The 18395-nt window shown below is 33.0% G+C and overlaps 1 protein-coding gene across 1 annotated transcript in view; it reads right to left on the reverse strand.

Moving 5' to 3' along the window:
* Nucleotides 1-15847, reverse strand: part of LOC129221645 (protein Red-like) — a 61698-nt gene extending 45851 nt beyond the window's left edge. The window contains exons 1-7 of the mRNA XM_054856175.1: nucleotides 15715-15847; nucleotides 7359-7428; nucleotides 4775-4885; nucleotides 4005-4088; nucleotides 2773-2842; nucleotides 1155-1252; nucleotides 705-819 (exon numbers count right to left, since the gene is read on the reverse strand). Coding sequence (XP_054712150.1) covers nucleotides 705-819; nucleotides 1155-1252; nucleotides 2773-2842; nucleotides 4005-4088; nucleotides 4775-4885; nucleotides 7359-7428; nucleotides 15715-15733 — 567 coding nt within the window. The 5' untranslated portion in view covers nucleotides 15734-15847. The remainder of the gene's footprint in view (nucleotides 1-704; nucleotides 820-1154; nucleotides 1253-2772; nucleotides 2843-4004; nucleotides 4089-4774; nucleotides 4886-7358; nucleotides 7429-15714) is intronic.
* Between the last annotated feature and the right edge of the window lie 2548 nt (nucleotides 15848-18395).

Consider the following 18395-nt stretch of genomic DNA (forward strand, 5'->3'; position numbering starts at 1 on the left):
GTCCTGTATCAATCCTGAAGATTGCATTGAAACCACTCTTACTTTTGATCTTTATTGTTGTTTTCAGGAATTTCCCCAAGATAAAAGTTGAGGGAGAACTTATTCTTAGAATACAGTACAATGGGCTATTTATGAACTTGCAATATTTTGCTCCTTGAGCTCTGCCCAGGAGGTCACTGTAAGCTCCAGTCTTATCACTAAAATTCTATTGACTGGTCAAAAGTAGGGGTGTGTTTGAATAGCTGATATAAAAAGATAGGGTCATTTTAATCCTTTTCTGTTGATTCTCCTGGTCATTGAAGCTTAAAAGCATTCACTAGATAGATCTTCAGCATTTTCGACAATTTTTTTTCTGGTTTTTATCTTTTGGGTGTTCTGGGTCCCTAGGACCCGAATTTTCGTGGAAGTTGCGTCCCTTTCCCGCGAATTTGCGTAAAAAACCAAGTATTTTCAAATCAATGTCAAAATAGTCTAAACCAGGCTAGTGCCAATCCCTGTTAATTCACAAATTTAAATAAACATCACAGAAAGCATTTTGGAAATATGACTTACGCATGCAAGAGTTTTATCATTGGAGTTTTATTAATGTTTTTAAATTCTGAAGATAAGACACCAGAGCACAGATGTTCTGAGCAGGTTCAGCAAGTAAAAGCCTAAAAGATGTAAAATTTCATGTATAAATCACACGTGTAACTTTTACAAACCTTTTGAAGCAAAGCATAGTCCAGACCTTTCACCAAGTGAGTATGTTCCATGTCACCTCCCAAAAATTTAGACTCTTGAATCATTTGACGCCTACGTTCAGCAGCATCCAAGCCTCTAAAAATGAAGTATAACAACTTGAAACAATCAATTTATTCGACTTTAACGTACAAAGCCACAAAACACCACCACCAAAAAAAAAAAAAAAAAAAAAAAAAGTCACAACAAATACTATTAATCTATAATTTCATTTCACACTTCATCAAAATTAACTAATCTAAATTAAAATGTTTGATATTAATGCTTATGAAAAGTTTTTTTACAATCAAATTTAAAGGCTCAAATTTAGAATGAATAACAGAAAAGGGTTAAGTTTTGAAATATATATGTTTCTAATACATCATGCTTTCAGTAGTAATTTAAGGTAAACAAAATATTTAGCTATGTTTTACGATTTAGCATCAGGAGCAACAGCACGATATCCAGCTGCAGAAGTGATAGGATCTTCATTTTGGTAGTCTGGATTAGCTCCATCACGCCTTTCCTTAGCCTAAAATAAAAATAAATTGCGCCACAGTTAAAACGCAAAGCCAGACGAATGAATAAACAAGTTATTTGAAAAAATAAGAAAATTCTTTGGCACATCCAGTCAAACTCTGATATAACGCCACTGTTCAATTCGATTCTAGGGTAGTATTATGTTGAGTTTGTTGGCGTATTGAATTTTAAAGTTACTGTAAGCAGGAAAAAAGTCCATGTTGCATACATCTGAAATAGCATATTAAAAAATTTGTGTCAGCAATTTTGTATAGTCCTTTTCAGGATCAATATAGGTGGTTTCACAAGCTTTAATTGATCAGAAAGATCTCGAAGTTTTTAAAATCTGTTGAACCAACCATTGCAATATTCAAAATCAGTAGCATTCATTTGCTGCCCAAAATCTTAGCATGTTCTTTGATAATGCCTTCAGTTATTGTAGCATGTTTGCACTCATCTGCATTATCCAAGTGCATAAAACATCTACCAACATCTCATGTTTAGCTGATTGGATTCTTATAGTTATCTTTGTTAGTTTATCTTTGTTAACATTAACATTAAACCATATTTCTCGACTGCTTACGATGTCTGCTACTGTTTTTTTTCCACGTCACAGAAAAATAACTTGAAATTGCTCTGCTGTGATATATTTGGATGGCCCAGTTTACATTAATAAATATTCTGCTTTTCAGAAATTGAGAGATGGCTTCTCTTTGATATTATATACGGTATAAACAGAAGAAAGAAGCTTAATTTTATAGTTCCACATCTACCGACTAAAAAACATTATTGGGTAACAATTCCCTTCAGATCAAGACGCTAAGTGCAGTCCTAATTGCATTCTATGAGCCAAGACCCATCTTTCACTAATCCCTTTGAAAGTGGTTAGGATGTAAATTAAGCAGTTCCGCAAACTAAGCTCAAGAGAAGAACACGAGTTTTATTACAATAGGAAGGAAACCAGCATAATAAAACTGATAAGCAGGTATCATCAGAACAGAAACCATGCATCCATAGCCACCAAAACTGATAGAACCTATTTAGCTGATGGCATTAAAAAGGACCCGTAAAAATTTTGAACATAAACAAAGCAACAGACTTTTTCCTGTCATCGCTGATTTTCTTTCTCAGTAGATTGGACCACATGTTTATTTCTAATGAACTCTCCACAGGATGATTTTGCCTGGAAACATTTAGGAGTACTACTTTATCTTTGAGTAACCAGTAATGCTCATTAAGCTTTTAAATAGTGAAGAGAAAAAAGGAATAGTATTCATAATAAAATAATGGACAGCTTATTTTGAAAATAAGTCAGAATTTTTTTTTTAAATATTTTCCCGGGGCGTGGTATCGGTTGGCGTTATATACAGTGGGTGCCTTAACAGGTAGATCACATTAAAATTCCTACATAAAAGATTTGTTTAGAAACATGTGTGATGAATATAACAAGATTGATGCTTTAATTGGTTGGTATTAAATCAGAGTTTGTGTGACTGTATTTTAATACCAAAAGTAAGATCACAATTAACTTACACGATCTCTGTATTTTTGAGCAAGTTCAGCTAATTTATCTTCTTGCTGTCTATTTAAAGATGCATAATATCTGTAATTGAAAAGAATCAAATATACTGTTCTGGAATACAATAAAAGAGAGAAATCTTAAAGAAGTCAATTGTGTCTAAAAGGATTTATAATTATTCATTATTATTTTTTTAAAGGTTCCAACACAATGCTTTAATAACCTAAAAACGAGTGGGCTTATAATTTTATGAAGATATGTATTAAAATAAATTGATTGAAAAAACACTTCATGGCAAATAATTTTTAAGTTGAAGTGGGAGTTTTTTTTTTTTTTTCGCCGTCTTAGTTTATTGCTTGAACACTTTAGATAAATATTTATTTGAACAAAATATCTGTATATCAAAGTAGCAAAGCTCATTAAATGAGTATCGCATCAAAAGAGAATGTTCTGTTTGTTTGCTAAAACAAAGGTGCATCTTATTATTTTAGCAATATCAAATAATATTGTTAAAGAAAAATTAACATTAAAATTGTTTTCAATGTTTGTTACACATACACAATTCTTTTTTAAAATCAATTATTTACTAAGTGTTGAGCTAATGAAGTGCTCTAAATTGTTGCAAAAATGTATCAATGCCACCAAAGAGTATGAAAATGGTAATATGATTTGTTTGGTGCAAATGGGAGAAGAAGGTAAACTTAAAAGTTCCAAAGGTGTTTGAGTTATTAATAAACCAAAAGGGTAAATCGATTATCAATTTTCCCTCTTTTTCTTTATAGCAAAATTAGTAAATTTTTCTGTGACAGCATATTCTGTGACAACATGATGTAAATTGAAACATAATCACAAGCCACTCCATTTATACTGATTGTCTTTTTAAAACAAATATGAAAAATAGAAAAATCAGAGGAGAGTTTTATAATCTTTTTGAGGTGTGTCCGTGAGAGGGTTTTTAAGGGTACATCAAGTTTTTAAATGAAAGACCTATAATTTCAAAAAGATATATGGAATTTTATAAAGAGAAAATAAGGTGAGAAGTTCACAATAAATAAATTTAAAAAAAGAAAGAAAGAAAGAAAATTAACTGTAGAGAAATTATGAAATAAATTCATAGAAATCTTAAGAATGCAATGTGGCACAAAATATTGTTTTAAGATGAGGATTTTATCTTAAAAGTTTCAATGATCGCAACATTGATAATAACACAAAGATATTTAGTTTTCCATTTCATACAATAACATACTTCTTTTTTCTTTTCCTTTTCTCTGCCTTATCATCTAGTGAATCATCAAGATCATCATCAGACTCACTTTCATGCTTTTTTGATCTGAAATACAAAATTGAGAAGTATAGAAAGAGAAAATAATAACTATAATCATTATTTAAAACATAACATTAAAACTTAAGCAAAATATGCAACAAGTTTTCAGGTACAGAATCTTTCAAAAAAAGAATATTTTCCGAATTCTTGCAGTTATATAATCTTTAAACATTTTATTACCCTCATCATAAAAGAATGCATTAGTATTTTTAAATGCATTTAAAAACAAAATTAAAAGAAACAACCAACATTTTATAAAACAGATTAAACGATCAATAAACATTTTTTAATCAGTTAACTATGACCAATAGCTCAGAACCCAATAAAGAGCAAAATATCTATTAAAAAATTGCTACACAAAGGGCGGTGTAGTTAAAGAAGTTTAGAATAAACCAGTCTCCTTTAAGCTTATTTACATAAAATGTAATCATTTTGCTCATTAGAAAATTTTTTAAAGTATCAGAATTTCGACAGTCAAAAATACTCTAATTTTAACATGCTGACTGCCATGGCAATTTTCAGAAATCTGGCCTAAAAAGACAATTTGACGTAATCACTTTATACAAGTACGAGATAAGTTGTAGTTGGTGTCCAAGAAAAGAAGGCAATCTACGAGTTATCTCGTAGTTGGCAGTCAATGTGTCAAACATCAATTGAAGTTTATGAATGAAAAATATAAACTTAGCACCTACGGAGGATGAGGATGAGCGTCTTCAGCAACAGGTTGAGCAGTAGCATGAGGTGGAGGACGTGGAGTCATCAAAAGTTTCCTGAAGTCTTCATTTGTCATCGGATGATGACTTCTAGTATTAATAAAACAAATTATAAAATCTCAAACAAGTTATGCAATTTATATTTTGACTAAAACAGGAAATAAATATATTGTACAAAGTTAACTTATTTTGTGTGTATGCCTCAAAGCAGAATACTACTAAATTTGCGATGTACATCCAGGGCTGTTGAATTTTGGTCGGGCCAATTTTGTGTGTATGCCTCAAAGCAGAATACTACTAAATTTGTGATGTACATTGTACATCCAGGGCTGTTGGATTTTGGTCGGGCCAAAAAGGGGGGCCGACCGACTTTTTTTGGTTTAAACCGCTTAAAAAAAGCCGGTTTTTATTAGGAAAAGCCGGCTTTTTAAAGAAAAATAATTTTTTGGGGTATTTTTATTGTAATTTAATCAAAATATAAATTATCTTTGTATCATTTTAACGCAATTACTACTGTATTAAATCAGATTCCATGTTACAAGAATAAAAATTTGGTAGTTGTTAAATAGCTTTGTTCAGTACAAAACAAAAACTTGCTTTACATTAAGAAATTAGTCTAGTTCAACAGAATTTAAATGATTGTAAAAAAATTTAGTTGAATTCAAAATATCACATGACACTGTTACTTTCATACCAGTCATTTGATTCATACTTTAAATAACTGCACTTATAGATTTTCTTTTAATCACCAAAACTGTTTCTTATTTTTTGAAGAAAAGTAAAATATATAAAAAGACCAGCAAGACCATATTAGTGAATGAATTTAAATTCTTCTGGAATGATATAGATCTAGAATTGTTAATAGGGGTATATAACATAAATAGTCAGGGCCGGATTTAGGTGAGGGCAGGCGGGGCTACTGCCCCGGGGCCTCCACAACAAAGGGGCTCCCACAATAAAAAAATTTTACAAAGCAGCAAATTTTACATTTTTTTCTCCCCTATAAATTATAATAATAATAATATTAAAAAAAATAAATAAATATCAGTAAATTCAAGATGTATTTACTATTAAAGGGCTGATCAAAAATATCGGATATACACATATATATCAAAATACTCGGATATGTATATCAAAGTATCTGATATTTTTGAAAATATGATGATCTTTTCAAACCCTGATTAGGGGTCTCCACTCCTTTGTTGTCCCAGGGCCTCCACACTTCCAAATCCGGCCCTGTAAAAAGTTGCCTGTGTGTTAAAAACTGAGCCAACTGAACACTGCAATAAGTCTTTTAAAATTTTTTACTTCAGGTAGTATAGTAGTGAGAACTGGTATTTTAATTTTTTTTTTTGGAGGATTTTGGAAGTATTTGTTTATGGAAAGAGAAGGAATTACTTAAAACAGGTATGTCTGATTTTAACTTGGGGGGGGGGGGGACAAGATTGATTTATTTAGGCGTAAACCATTGTGTCATTTAGTTTTTGTATTCACATAGGTTAAGATGCTAATCCACAGCAGCAGAAATCTAACATTTGATGTTTAATGAATGCAAAAAATCAGTTCTGTTTTACAAATACACATCAAGATTGGTTAAAAAAAAACAGCATTAATAAGGCATAAAAAGTGGCAAATTATTGCATACAAGTGCTTTAAGGTTACACGGAAGCTATTTTCAGTCTTAGAAACATCAGCTTAGTTGGAGGATTATCCAACAAAAGCAAAAGGGTTTCGTCAGAAATTATTTGCAGTTTTTGTGTATATACCTTTTATCATTTTATTTTCAGCTAACATATTGTTTTATTACTTAAATTGACATTTGTTAGCTTTTTAAAATGTATAGAGATCATTATTATTAAGAATACAAGAATATAGTACATAATTTATAAAAGCCAAAAAAGGCCAAAAAAGTCCGCCTTTTTTCAGCGCCACGTACATTGCAGAACAGATGTCTCACATTTGAACAATTCTGTTCAAATCTGAGAGGGAAAGTATGAAATTTTACGAAATGTGCAGAAACTGCAGATTTTCTGGAAATATCTGCCAAGTAAAGACAAAATTTTGCAGAATTTCTAAACATTTCTTCAAATTAGAAGAAATTCTGGAATTTTCGCAAACTACCTTTAAATGGCTGAATGCTCACACAAAATGTCTGAATTTTATCCATCGTTTGCAGGAACTTCAGATTTACTTTGAATTTCAAGAAATCTGCAAAATTAAGATATTTACAGAAGTTCTACAGATTTTTGCAGAAAATCATCTTTGACTGCCTACACCTGCTTTATGCCCTTAACCCCCCCATATGGGATGAGATTTTTTAGGCTTTTTCCGGAATTCCAGCTTTTTGTGTTCATTTTGAAAAGTCATATTTGCATTTTAAAACATAGGACATTTGGGAAAAAACATTTTGCTACACCCCTCTCACATCCTTGAGTTCATGATTTTTTTAACTTAAATGTTTCTCTCTTGCTAAAATGACTTTTTCTTACAATCCACTAAAATGTTGCATAAGTGAGGACACTACAGTTACAGATAAATTCAATAATAAATAAAAAAATCTTACGAGTGATCTTCATTTCTTGAGTTCAAGTCAGTAGGTGGTAAAGGATTTGAAAAAGGTTCATGTTCACGATCTAAAAAGAAAAAGGAATACAAAAAGAAAATGTACGTATTGACCTTTAGCAATGAATGCACAGTAAGTAAATCACATTATAAAATTATTTGCATGCTTTAATAATCTTAATTCTACATAGTAACAATGCCAGTTTGCCCTGTGATTTTTAAAATTAATATTACCAATTAGGATTTATTTTTGCTTTACACTGGTAAAAGCAACTATTTAAAAGCTTGAAAAGCAACTATTTTTATTTCTTAAACTTCCAAATAAGTAATATGAAGCATTATTTGCCATATTAAAAGCATGTTCTGTACGACTAAGATGTCAGATGACATTTAACCATTTTTAATATAATTTTTTTTTTTGAATTTAAGGAGAATTTATAAAAGAACTATGCATGTATTCTTTCTTACAAGCCTATCACTTATAAAAAGTAATATCATAAATAAATAAATATGCAGTTTTTTTCAAATTTACCAAATGAAACATCAAGTTTTGAATGATAAACCATGAGCAAGAGCATGCACACAACTACCTGCATCTAATGTGTAAGAATATTAGAAGTCATCCAAAAAATTTTAATTATGCAAAACCAATCAAATCTGCCAAATCATTAGACAGGATTTTCAGAATAAAGAATTTTGGAAGATCACAATAACCTCCCATTATAGTGAACCTGATCTCACTTTTTTAAATCACGTTTAAAGTCTGCAATAAAATAAGTTTTCATATCAACAATTCTGTTGCTTTGTCATTTCCAAGGGAAAAGTAGCTAGTGATATAAGAATTCTGACTTAAGGTGCCGCTGGAGAGAGCCTCTGAAGTTACGAAGTCAATGTTAAATCTACGGAGAAGTTTCCTCCCGATTGCTAATTCGCATTTAAATATTTTGAGATAATTTTTTCAGCATAAGATTCTTCACAGTCGTACAAATGACACGCGTTTTTAAATTTTTCATTTTCCGTTAAAATTTAATGGTGGTTAAGTTTATGAGTTGACAAAGTACAAGTAGTCCAGTCAATAGATACATTTTACCCTGCAAAAAATGGGGTCAAAGATTTTTTTTTTAATTTGTACATATTGGTGCCGACATGAAAAAACCAAGTTATCTAACACGAAAGACCCCGGGAGAACTTTTGGGGGCCGAAAAACCACAAAAATTTATGACTTTTTTTGTTTTTTCGAAAATATCTTCGAAATGGTTCAACTTAGAAAAAAGTATTAAATATAAAGTTTAAAGAACATAAAATTTCCTACAACTTTTGCATTTACAACTTTTTTGTAGCACAAATAGCAAGCTTGCTATAGCTCTTTGAAAACAGGCCATTTTTCTGCACTCCGAAAAAAAAAGCTTTCACACCGAAAGCAAAGCGTCGTAATTATTAGAACTTGAATAGAAACTTAAGTTTCAGGAGAGTTTATCGACATCTTGAGTAATTTGAGTTTCTTACTCCCCCCCCCCCCCCGCCGGACACAGAGTAGCAATTCTGGCTGATAAATTAGTTCTCACTATAGACTCCAAAAACAGACTATGTATTATGAAACTGAAATACATATATACAGACTTATTTAAAGCACATCGACGATGCAATAATGAAAAAAAGAACCTTCCCCACTGCTCACGGAATAACATTTCTGATCTGACAGAGGTAGTCTTCATCAGACTCCAATAACAGATGATATATTGTAGTTTGTAACTGGATTACACATTCATTTGAGGCACATAATTCGTACATTCTAGTCTAATTATTGTAAACAAAGATGTGTTTTTAAAATATTAATGTGAAGGAATGAATATTAGGCAGCTATTAAGCAAACACAATCGACACAATTATGCATCCTATGCTACAATAATAATAATAATAAGCCCTCCCCCACCGTTCACGAACTAATATTTCTGGTCTGACAGAGGTAGTCTTCATCAGACTCCAAAAACATATGATTTATATTGCAGTTTGTAATTGAATTACATAAACTTCGCATTCATTTAAAGCACATAATTCGTACCATCTATTCCATTACAAGTGAAAATGCAATATTTGAATATAAATATGAATGAATAAATATTAGGGTGATAATAAGCAAACAATAGACATAATAATGCATAATTGAAGGCACAATAGTAATACGTAATGAACACTATGAAAAAATTCTGCAGAAACTGACTTTTTGAGGCATGAAAAACCCAAAAGAATTACCTTTCAAAATGAAAATCCAACTGTAGAAGCTTAATACATACATTTAAATTACAGAGAAATTCATTCGTCCTTACAGCAAATAACGAAAGGACAACAAAATACTCTGTACATATACGTCTATAAATCTTCTACGAAGCCGTTTTGAAGGCCCGGGTTCTCCCGGTTCAGAATCTATGTTTTCCCAGTTCAGAATCTGTAGGGAGTAGAAAGAAACTGTGGTCCTTTAATTGTTCATCTCCTTGTTGCGGTGGTTCCAAAAGCTCCTGGAACAAATCATCTTCTTCGGCAATCTCACCCAAAAATGAAATTTCTGCAACATTTTAAGAATTTTTGCCACTGCAGTGTTTGCACGTGCTCGAGCATTTTAAACCTGCCTTGCGACAAGAACAAGCTCTAGTACAATTTTTCTTGCAGGTACAACATACAATCTTCAAAAGATTCTGAGTAACTGAATCTCTTTTCGTGTCAACAGGCGTTAGACCTTACGTTCTGCTTTCCCAACCCCATTTCTCTGGATCAATTACGTTGCCCAAACAACTTTGAATTTGGTGGTAGCACCGATATGAGTGATAACGTCCAGCATCCCCGCACGTTGGAGGTAGCTCTGCAAGATTTATTTTAGCCCTGTATACTTGTTTTATAAAAAGATTAAATCGCAAAGTATCCAAAGATAGGTTCAAATACTTTACGTCACCTGTGTATAATATTTTCAAAATGTTTTCTCCAGTTGCAGCTATGGCATCATGATGACTGATTGCGTCTATTAATACTTCAATAGCTTCCTTAATTTCAGGAGTTTTTTTTTTTGGTTATGTAGTACAATTTAATTTTGCCTTGGCCAAAAATTGCAGAAGTCGTATCACACCCAATAAACACATGGATGAAAAGAATATTGCTGGGGTCAAACTTAAATGATTTAGTGGGGGGAAAAACAAATCACAAGCATTCCCTCTTCCAGGTTTTAAACAGAACAAGTTACTGAAAGGCTGTCCTAAAGCTGTCATCAGCACCAACAGATCTATATCCTCTCGCCCACTATAACAACCTTTTCAATTTCCTTCGCCTTTGAAAGAGCAGTAAGTCGGCATCTTCTAGAGGCTGCCTGACTTTAATGCCACACTCTTCGAAATATGTCTCAAGAAGTTGAATAAGACGATTCTTGTTGTTAGAATTTGCCAGAAATCTTTCAAGAGAATAGATTGATTGCTCATTAATTTAGCATTTATGACAGGCAGTGTGAATTGTCACTTCTTTTAGGTCCTTCAAAAAACGCTGATGTTCTTCATTTTGACGTTTTGCGCTGCATCTTTGAAGATTTTCTAACCCCTTCTCCTTCACTCTTTATTTCGCATTCATTCAAACTGATTTCGCAAAGAAAATAGATAAATAAATAAATAAAAATAAAATAAAATTAAATTAAATTTTAAAAAAAACTTGGTCAGGCATAATCATTTCTAGGGGAAAAAATTGTAATACAGATCACACAGATTGATAAAAGATACTCTCGCTCGAACTCTGAAATGACCAACATGACTAGCTATTAAGTCGATACATCGCATTTGGAGCGAAAAAGAAAGGGGGGGGGGATAGGGTTAGGGTGTTTTTTTTAATTAAAGGGAACAGAGGCATTCACCCTCTGCTGCGAAAGACAAATGATTTCCAAGGCTGCCGGCGTTTCTACTTTTTTCCTTCATTATCTGATGCGCTTTCACGCACTTCGCTGATGGGTTCAGAAAAAGTGTGACTTTCAAGTAGCTGTAACTCGCTTGCTTTTCATGCTACAAAAATATTGTAATGACAAAATTGAAGGAAATTTAATCCTCTTTAACATTTGTATTGGAAGTTTTTTTGTAATTTTAACCATTTTTGAGATATTTTGAAAATACTACAAAAAGTCACATTTTGGGGGGTTTTCGGCCCCCAAAACTTCTCCCGAGGTCTTTCGTGTTGGATAACTTGGTTTTTTCATATTGGCACTAGTATATATAAATTTTAAAAAAAATCTTTGACCCCATTTTTTATAAGCCAAGCCCGTTTTTTTCTACCTATTGACTGGACTAAAGGTCTTTATGCTTAAACGCTTCATATATACTCAAGAACAAACATTTGCTCAAATTGAATTTTTTAGATGGCAGTTCATTTTTACTTTCCCACATTACCAGCAAAAGTATATAAATATTAATTTATTGTTTACTAGCCGCCTTCGGCGACCAGCTGGTCTGCCTTTTTACGCCAGGGTTGCCGCCTTCGGCGGCTGCTTAGACAATTTAGCGACGGTATTAATCAATGTTTTTCTCTATATATCAATATTATCATCTGCCTTTTTTCGCCAATGTTGCCGCCCTCGGCGACTGCTGAAATAAGTTTCGTGGTGGTATCAATCAATCTATATCTATATCATTCTTAATTTAAATAAAATATTTTATAGATCTATCTAGGAGAGAATCTATCTAGATTTCTAGGGGGAGGGGAGACACAAACGGCTTGCTCTTTATGCAAATTTTGTCGTAAAATAACAAAAAACACTTCCACTTTTACTTGAAAGCATTGTTTTTTCAAAGTCATGGTGTGTGTGGGGAGTGGGGGGGGGGGAGTTGCATTGTCACCCCGTTGAAGTTAATTAAATGACGGACATGTCTCTTTCTTGCTGTCCATCTACTATCTATCTATACGATGTATGCGTATCTACCTCTAACAGTAATTAACAATCTTTTTTTATTTTCAGCCGCCTACGGCGGCCGTTTGGCTTACTTGTCATTCACCATTTTACGGCAAGAAGTCGTAAAATAACAAAAATCGCGTCCATTTTTATGTGAAAGCATTATGTTTTCAAATCGTAGCGGCGCCCCCCCCCCAACCCCCCGTTGTTGTTCTTTAAATAACGGGTCTGTTTTTCTCTCACTGTACATCGACCTGTAGATTTATCGACCAGCTGGTCCGCCTTTTTACGCCACGGCTGCTTAAACAATTTAGCGACGACATTAATCAATTTTTTTCTCTATAAATCAGTATTATCATTCGTTTTTTTATGCCAATGTTGCCGCCTTCGACGGCTGCTTAAATAAATTTCGTGGCGGTGTTAATCAATCTATATCTATCTATATCATTAAAAATTTGAATAAAATATTTTCTAGATCTGTCTCCAGTTTTGTCGTTTGGGATATTTTTAAAGGAGGGAGAGGGGAGGCACAAACAACGTACTCTTCATGCAAATTTTGTCGAAAAATAACAAAAAGCACTTCCACTTTTATGTGAAAGTATTGTTTTTTCAAAGTCATGGTGTATGTGGGGGAGGGAGGGGGGCATTGACATCCAATGTGCAAGCAGCCACCTACGGCGGCTGTTTGGATAACTTGTCATTTACCTTTTTACTTCAAGTTTGCCGCCTTCGGCGGTTGTTTAAATAAATTTGACAGCAGTATTAATCAATCCATCTCTATCTTTTTTTTGTGCCATTCACATTTTTACGCCAAGATTGCCGCCTTCGGCGGCTATCTACCTTTATAATCTATCTCTACATTTTCTTATCCATCTCTATTTATTTTGACCTCCTCACCCATTTCCTAATAAAAACAAAGAACACTCAAAAAAACCGCTTTTTTATTTAAGTAGAGCAAAAAAAAAAAGCTCAAATTCCCCTTAGTGTGCAAAAAGTAGCGTTTGACAAAGATAAAAAAAATCTCGCTGTTTTTATTGAATTAATGCGCACAACTATGAAATGTAACGTAATATAGATACAGCGAAAGGTCCAGCTTGGGGGGGGGGGATGGAAAAAGAAATAAATGCGATCCCTAAATAAAACAAAAAAAAAGGAAAGAAAAAAAGCAAGCGCTGCCGAAAAAACACGTGGTCATCACGTCAGAAAATGTAGAAGTAAGCTATATAGTAAAAAAAAAAGATTAACATTGCTTGCGATTAAGATTCCATCGTAAATATGGAATCGAAACCCAAGTAGTGACGTCACAGGCATAAAAGATTGAAGAACGCTTTTTTCGACTGATGCGTGAAAGGACATGATGTGTTCAGCATTAAAAAAATTGTAAAAAAAAAAACTATTGCGTATTTTTAAGAACTTTTTTCTTCTGAAGAGGGCGAAATGTTTTTACTATTACCAACTTAAATTTCAGAAATGAGGCTTTGATACTTCTCGCAGGATGATATTAGAAAAAAATAAAACCCAGAAAAACATGCAAATTAAAGGTTTTTTCAAAAATTCATAAAAAATACAAAAATTGCTCTATCTTCAAAATTTTTTTGTTCATCATATTTAAAATTAAATTTTCGACACTATAGCACCAAAAATATTTGTCTGGCGCGATTGGTTCGGGGTCTGTGAGGTTAAAAATACTAAAAAGTGCTAAAAATCACATAAAACGTTAAATAACTTTTTCTAATTAAAATACTAAAAATCGAAGCCCGAGGTGCACAACTTCAGCAAAAACTACACCTGTATACCAAATTTCATCTTTCTAGGCCTTTCCGTTTTCCCGGGATGCGCGCCACACACACACACACACAAACATCTTATTTTATTATATGTATAGATATGCACTTGAAGTTTCAAAATAACTCTTGCATTTTTATTCATTTTACACACTCTTTAAATTTTCAACAGGAAATAATGATTGAAGCAAGATTAATTTTTACATTTTCCTTCTCTCCACTTTTACAAATATGCATACAATGTAGCGACAAGCCTACTTTGCCAATACATTTTTTTTTCAGACCCACCTTTAAGCGTAACACTTTAAATTGCCTGATTTTTTTCAGTTAAAAAAATTAGGTTCTGAAAAATGTGGCTTCTAGTGATAGAAAAAGTGTCTGCTGGCCACTGGCTACTAACCATTTGAATTTTCAGATTGAGTAATACAATAAAGATTTACTTCCCTGTTTTTTGTAAGTCAGTGTGGTTTTTGCTGTTTTTGGGATAATTTACACTAAGCACATACCCTTATGCTTCCCCCCACCCCGCCCTATAAAATTACAAAATTACGGGTCTGAAGACAAACCCTATACTAACAGAATCAAAACAAGGACAAAAGGTTGTACTGACTTTAAAAAGGTTAAATTAGTGAAATTTAGAAGTGTCTTAGCTACTTAGCATGATTAAAATTAATTCATTATTCAAACTCAATTAATTCATTTCTGAAGTTCAAAAAGAGAGAAATTATTGGTCAATCATTTTTTTGAAAAGAAAAAAAAACATCAATAATGTTTTGGAAAAAAAAAATTAGGAAAAACACATTACAAAACTGCGATTTTTTTGTCTTTGATAATTAGAATTCTGCTTACAAAACTCTGGGAACAGCTACCAACAATACTGTCCCAACAAAGATTTGATGTTCTGGCTTCTAACAAAATAGCGGGAAGTCAGCATGTGCGGGACGGGGAAGTGAATGCGGGATACTTTTGAAGTAAGGGCAGACAACACCAACCCCGCCAACCCCTAGGCAGAGGCAAAGAGCCTTAATGACGGCTATCAATCACTTGTGCGGTTTAGTACTTTCTCCTAAATTCTGTCTCTGATTAGATGCTCGTCTATCAATCAAGTCTACTTAGCACATGCCGTGTTGCTATTCCGGAAATTGATTTCCATTGAAATGATGGTCGAGTTTCAAAATAGATCTCAGTACCGCGGCACCTTAAAGGATCCATTTTTGGAATAAAATGAATGAAATAAAATGAAAATTAAAAACATAACATCTAGCAATTTAGCTTTTTAAAAATATACAACTTAGCTAGAATTGATCCATTTTTTAAAGACATATGCTGAAAATGTACGATTGCTACGAAATTTTTTTTGGAAAATTAGCATACATTCAGGCTGCCAAGCAAGTTCATGCGAAGTTGATAAGGGTTCCTTAAACACCAGACATTACAGACAAAACTAATCTAGCTCATGTACATTAGTTTCATAAAGAACCTGATTTTTTAATGAACCGCATTTTTCCAAATGCGGAACAATACGTAAAATGCATTTAATATGTAAAAAATAAATCTCGACTTTCAGAACGATTCACAGCGCATCTAATGACAAAATAACAGATACTTTACCATACATTTCTATGCAAAAATTGAGTTTTCTATAAAATGTTTAATTATACCTGCATTTCTCTCCGGCATTTTGATCAATTTGTATGGCAAGCAAGTCTCACGGGAACATAAAAATTTATTCTGTAAATTTATGCGCAAAACTTCAGACTTCCCTTCTACAGCGAACGTCGTAACAAAACAGAAGACACAGAGACAGCTGTAGTAGAAGTGTACAGTAGACACAACTCAAATTTGTAAACAAATAAAAAAAAGAGAAATTCATTAAAGACATATTGAAATTGAAGTTATAAATGCTGTTTTAGAGCTAAAAAAAGCACAATAGTCATATTGAGCTTTTTTTGTATTTACTTTTATTTTTTCTAGGAAGTGAGCCACTGTTGTCATTTAATAAGTTTTTATTTTCTCCACGATCGTGTATTTTGGCAACAAAATAAAATTTTACTACTTTACCGCAGATTTTAGTTTAAACTTTCTTATTCTTGATTGTGAGTATTAATTATATAATTTTTTTTTTACTCGCAATTTTCTACACTTATTTTAGGAGTGGAACCTCCTACATTTACCTGAATCGTTCCAAAATAAGTTCTCAATTTGCAGAATTTTTGACACTCTGTGATATTTGAATCCTATCCAACAATGTCATGTTAACTTGAAGGCGTATAAACGTCAAATTTTTTGGGATAGAGAAATGATTCAGAAATTTCAAAACTTTTGTCATGAAGAGTCAACGTTCCGTTTTTATTTTTGTGCCCCAGATACCTCTCAAGAGTTATTTTAGTATGATCCCAATAAACATTTTGAAAATTCGTCAATGAATTGTTAAATTGCACAACTCTTCATTGAATATTATACAAGTGTCCTAAATAAGAACAATGTAATACTAATATTTTTTTTAATTAAGTTTCAAAAAACTTTGTTTTTCCCCCTTTCTAAATGGTTTTTGATTCTATAACAGATAAGTTGTCTTAGATCTGGATTTTTCCTTTTCCTACTACTTTTTTCTGTTACTGAGCGCTTGATTGTGGAAATTATTTTTATTGACACTATCCTCAAGCATAAATTTAATTACAAGCTGCAGCTATAGCTGGTTAAAATTTCCCAGACCTTGTGGTAAATGCTTGGAAATGCATAGCTTCATAATCCTTTTACAATCCTTGGTTTTCTTCTCAAAAACCTTTTGTGTTTCCCCCTAGGTATTTTCAGGATGGCATTACAATATTCCATTTTTTTAAAACATCCCCTGCCGTTTATTGTATTACTTAATGCACTCCAGTCTCTCTTTTGAAGTTTAAACAATACTTAATCACAGAAGCAAAGTCTTTCCTGAAATAATGTTGTAAGATTCCGGGCTGTTGTGCCTTGGTCTGAGTGTTGTTCCTCCAAAAGTTTCGGCTGCATCTGCAGCGGCCATCTTCAGTGTTAGCGTGGTCGAAGCTTCTGGGGAAGCTACTTCCTAGCAATTGATGCACATATCGAAATGTTGTCACTATTAATGTGCGAAGAGCTAGCTCTCCCTTCGTTCTTGGCCAGGATTGTCTGATGAACGTTCGTCCTTGTTTCTGGTTGGCTGAAACTTGAGTTCTCTTCATTCTGGTTGGGGATTGGCTGCTAGGCGTCCGTCACTGTTTCTGGTGGGCTAGAAATATCTCTCAGGATAATCCATCTAAGTGTAGCGTGCCAGAGCTTGTCGATCTTAATTCCTTCTTGCTTTTTGTTTAAATTGTTGTGATGTTTGAAAATTTTGATCACTTCTCTGTTGAATCTGGCATAATAGTGGGAAGTCCTTGAAAGTACTTTGGTTTCTTTGAATTTAATGTCATGGGTGCCATCACTAAAAGTGTGTTCTGCGACTGCTGATTTCTCAGTGTGGCCCAGATGGCAATTTCGTTGGTGTTATTTTATTCTTGTTTTTACGCTTCTTTTCATTGTTCCAATTTAGGCCAATCCGCAGGAACAAGAGATCTTGTAAACTCCTTCGGTGGACAAAGGGTATCTTTTACTGATCGTAGAGGTCGCTGATTCGATGGGTAGGCTTGAAAACAGTCTTGATGTTGTGTTTGAGCAGCAGTCTTTCAATTCTGTTGGTGACGTTCTCAACATAGGGGAGATAGGCTGTAGATTTGACTGGTTCTTCTTCAGGTGGTTATCTTTCCACTTTGGAGTGGAAAGCTCTTTTAATTTCTTGCTTCAAAAAGCCGTTGACTTTTCACGAACAATAGCATTCGAAACAGTAGCAAAATATAAAATTTCAATTCAGTTAAGTAAGCAAATCAAAATGCTTACCTTCTTTATTAGCCCGGTCAAAATAGACATTCGAGTTCGTAAAAATTCCCATAAAGCTGAAAATTGGTACAGACCTTAAGAACATCATTATAAGTGAAATGTCAAAAGTTCTCATGGATCCCAGTCGGGCTTAAAATTTTATTCAAGGTTAAAGGTCAAAATTGAAATTAAAAAAAAAAAAAAAAATGAAAACATTCGTACAGTGCTGACAATTGGTACAGACTTTAAATCCATTATTGTGAATGATATATAAAAAATTCCGATCGATTCCACTTGAAGTAAAAATTTTATGGAAGGTCAAAATAAACAAAAAAAAAATTAAACAATCGGAAAAATTCACATAGAGCTGAAAATTGGCAGAGACACAAAATACACAATTATAAATGAATATAAAAAATCCCCATTGATCTCACTTAGTGTAAACATTTTATGTACGGTCAAAGGTCAA

The sequence above is a fragment of the Uloborus diversus genome, chromosome 1, assembly GCF_026930045.1.
Source record: "Uloborus diversus isolate 005 chromosome 1, Udiv.v.3.1, whole genome shotgun sequence".
NCBI lineage: Eukaryota > Metazoa > Arthropoda > Arachnida > Araneae > Uloboridae > Uloborus > Uloborus diversus.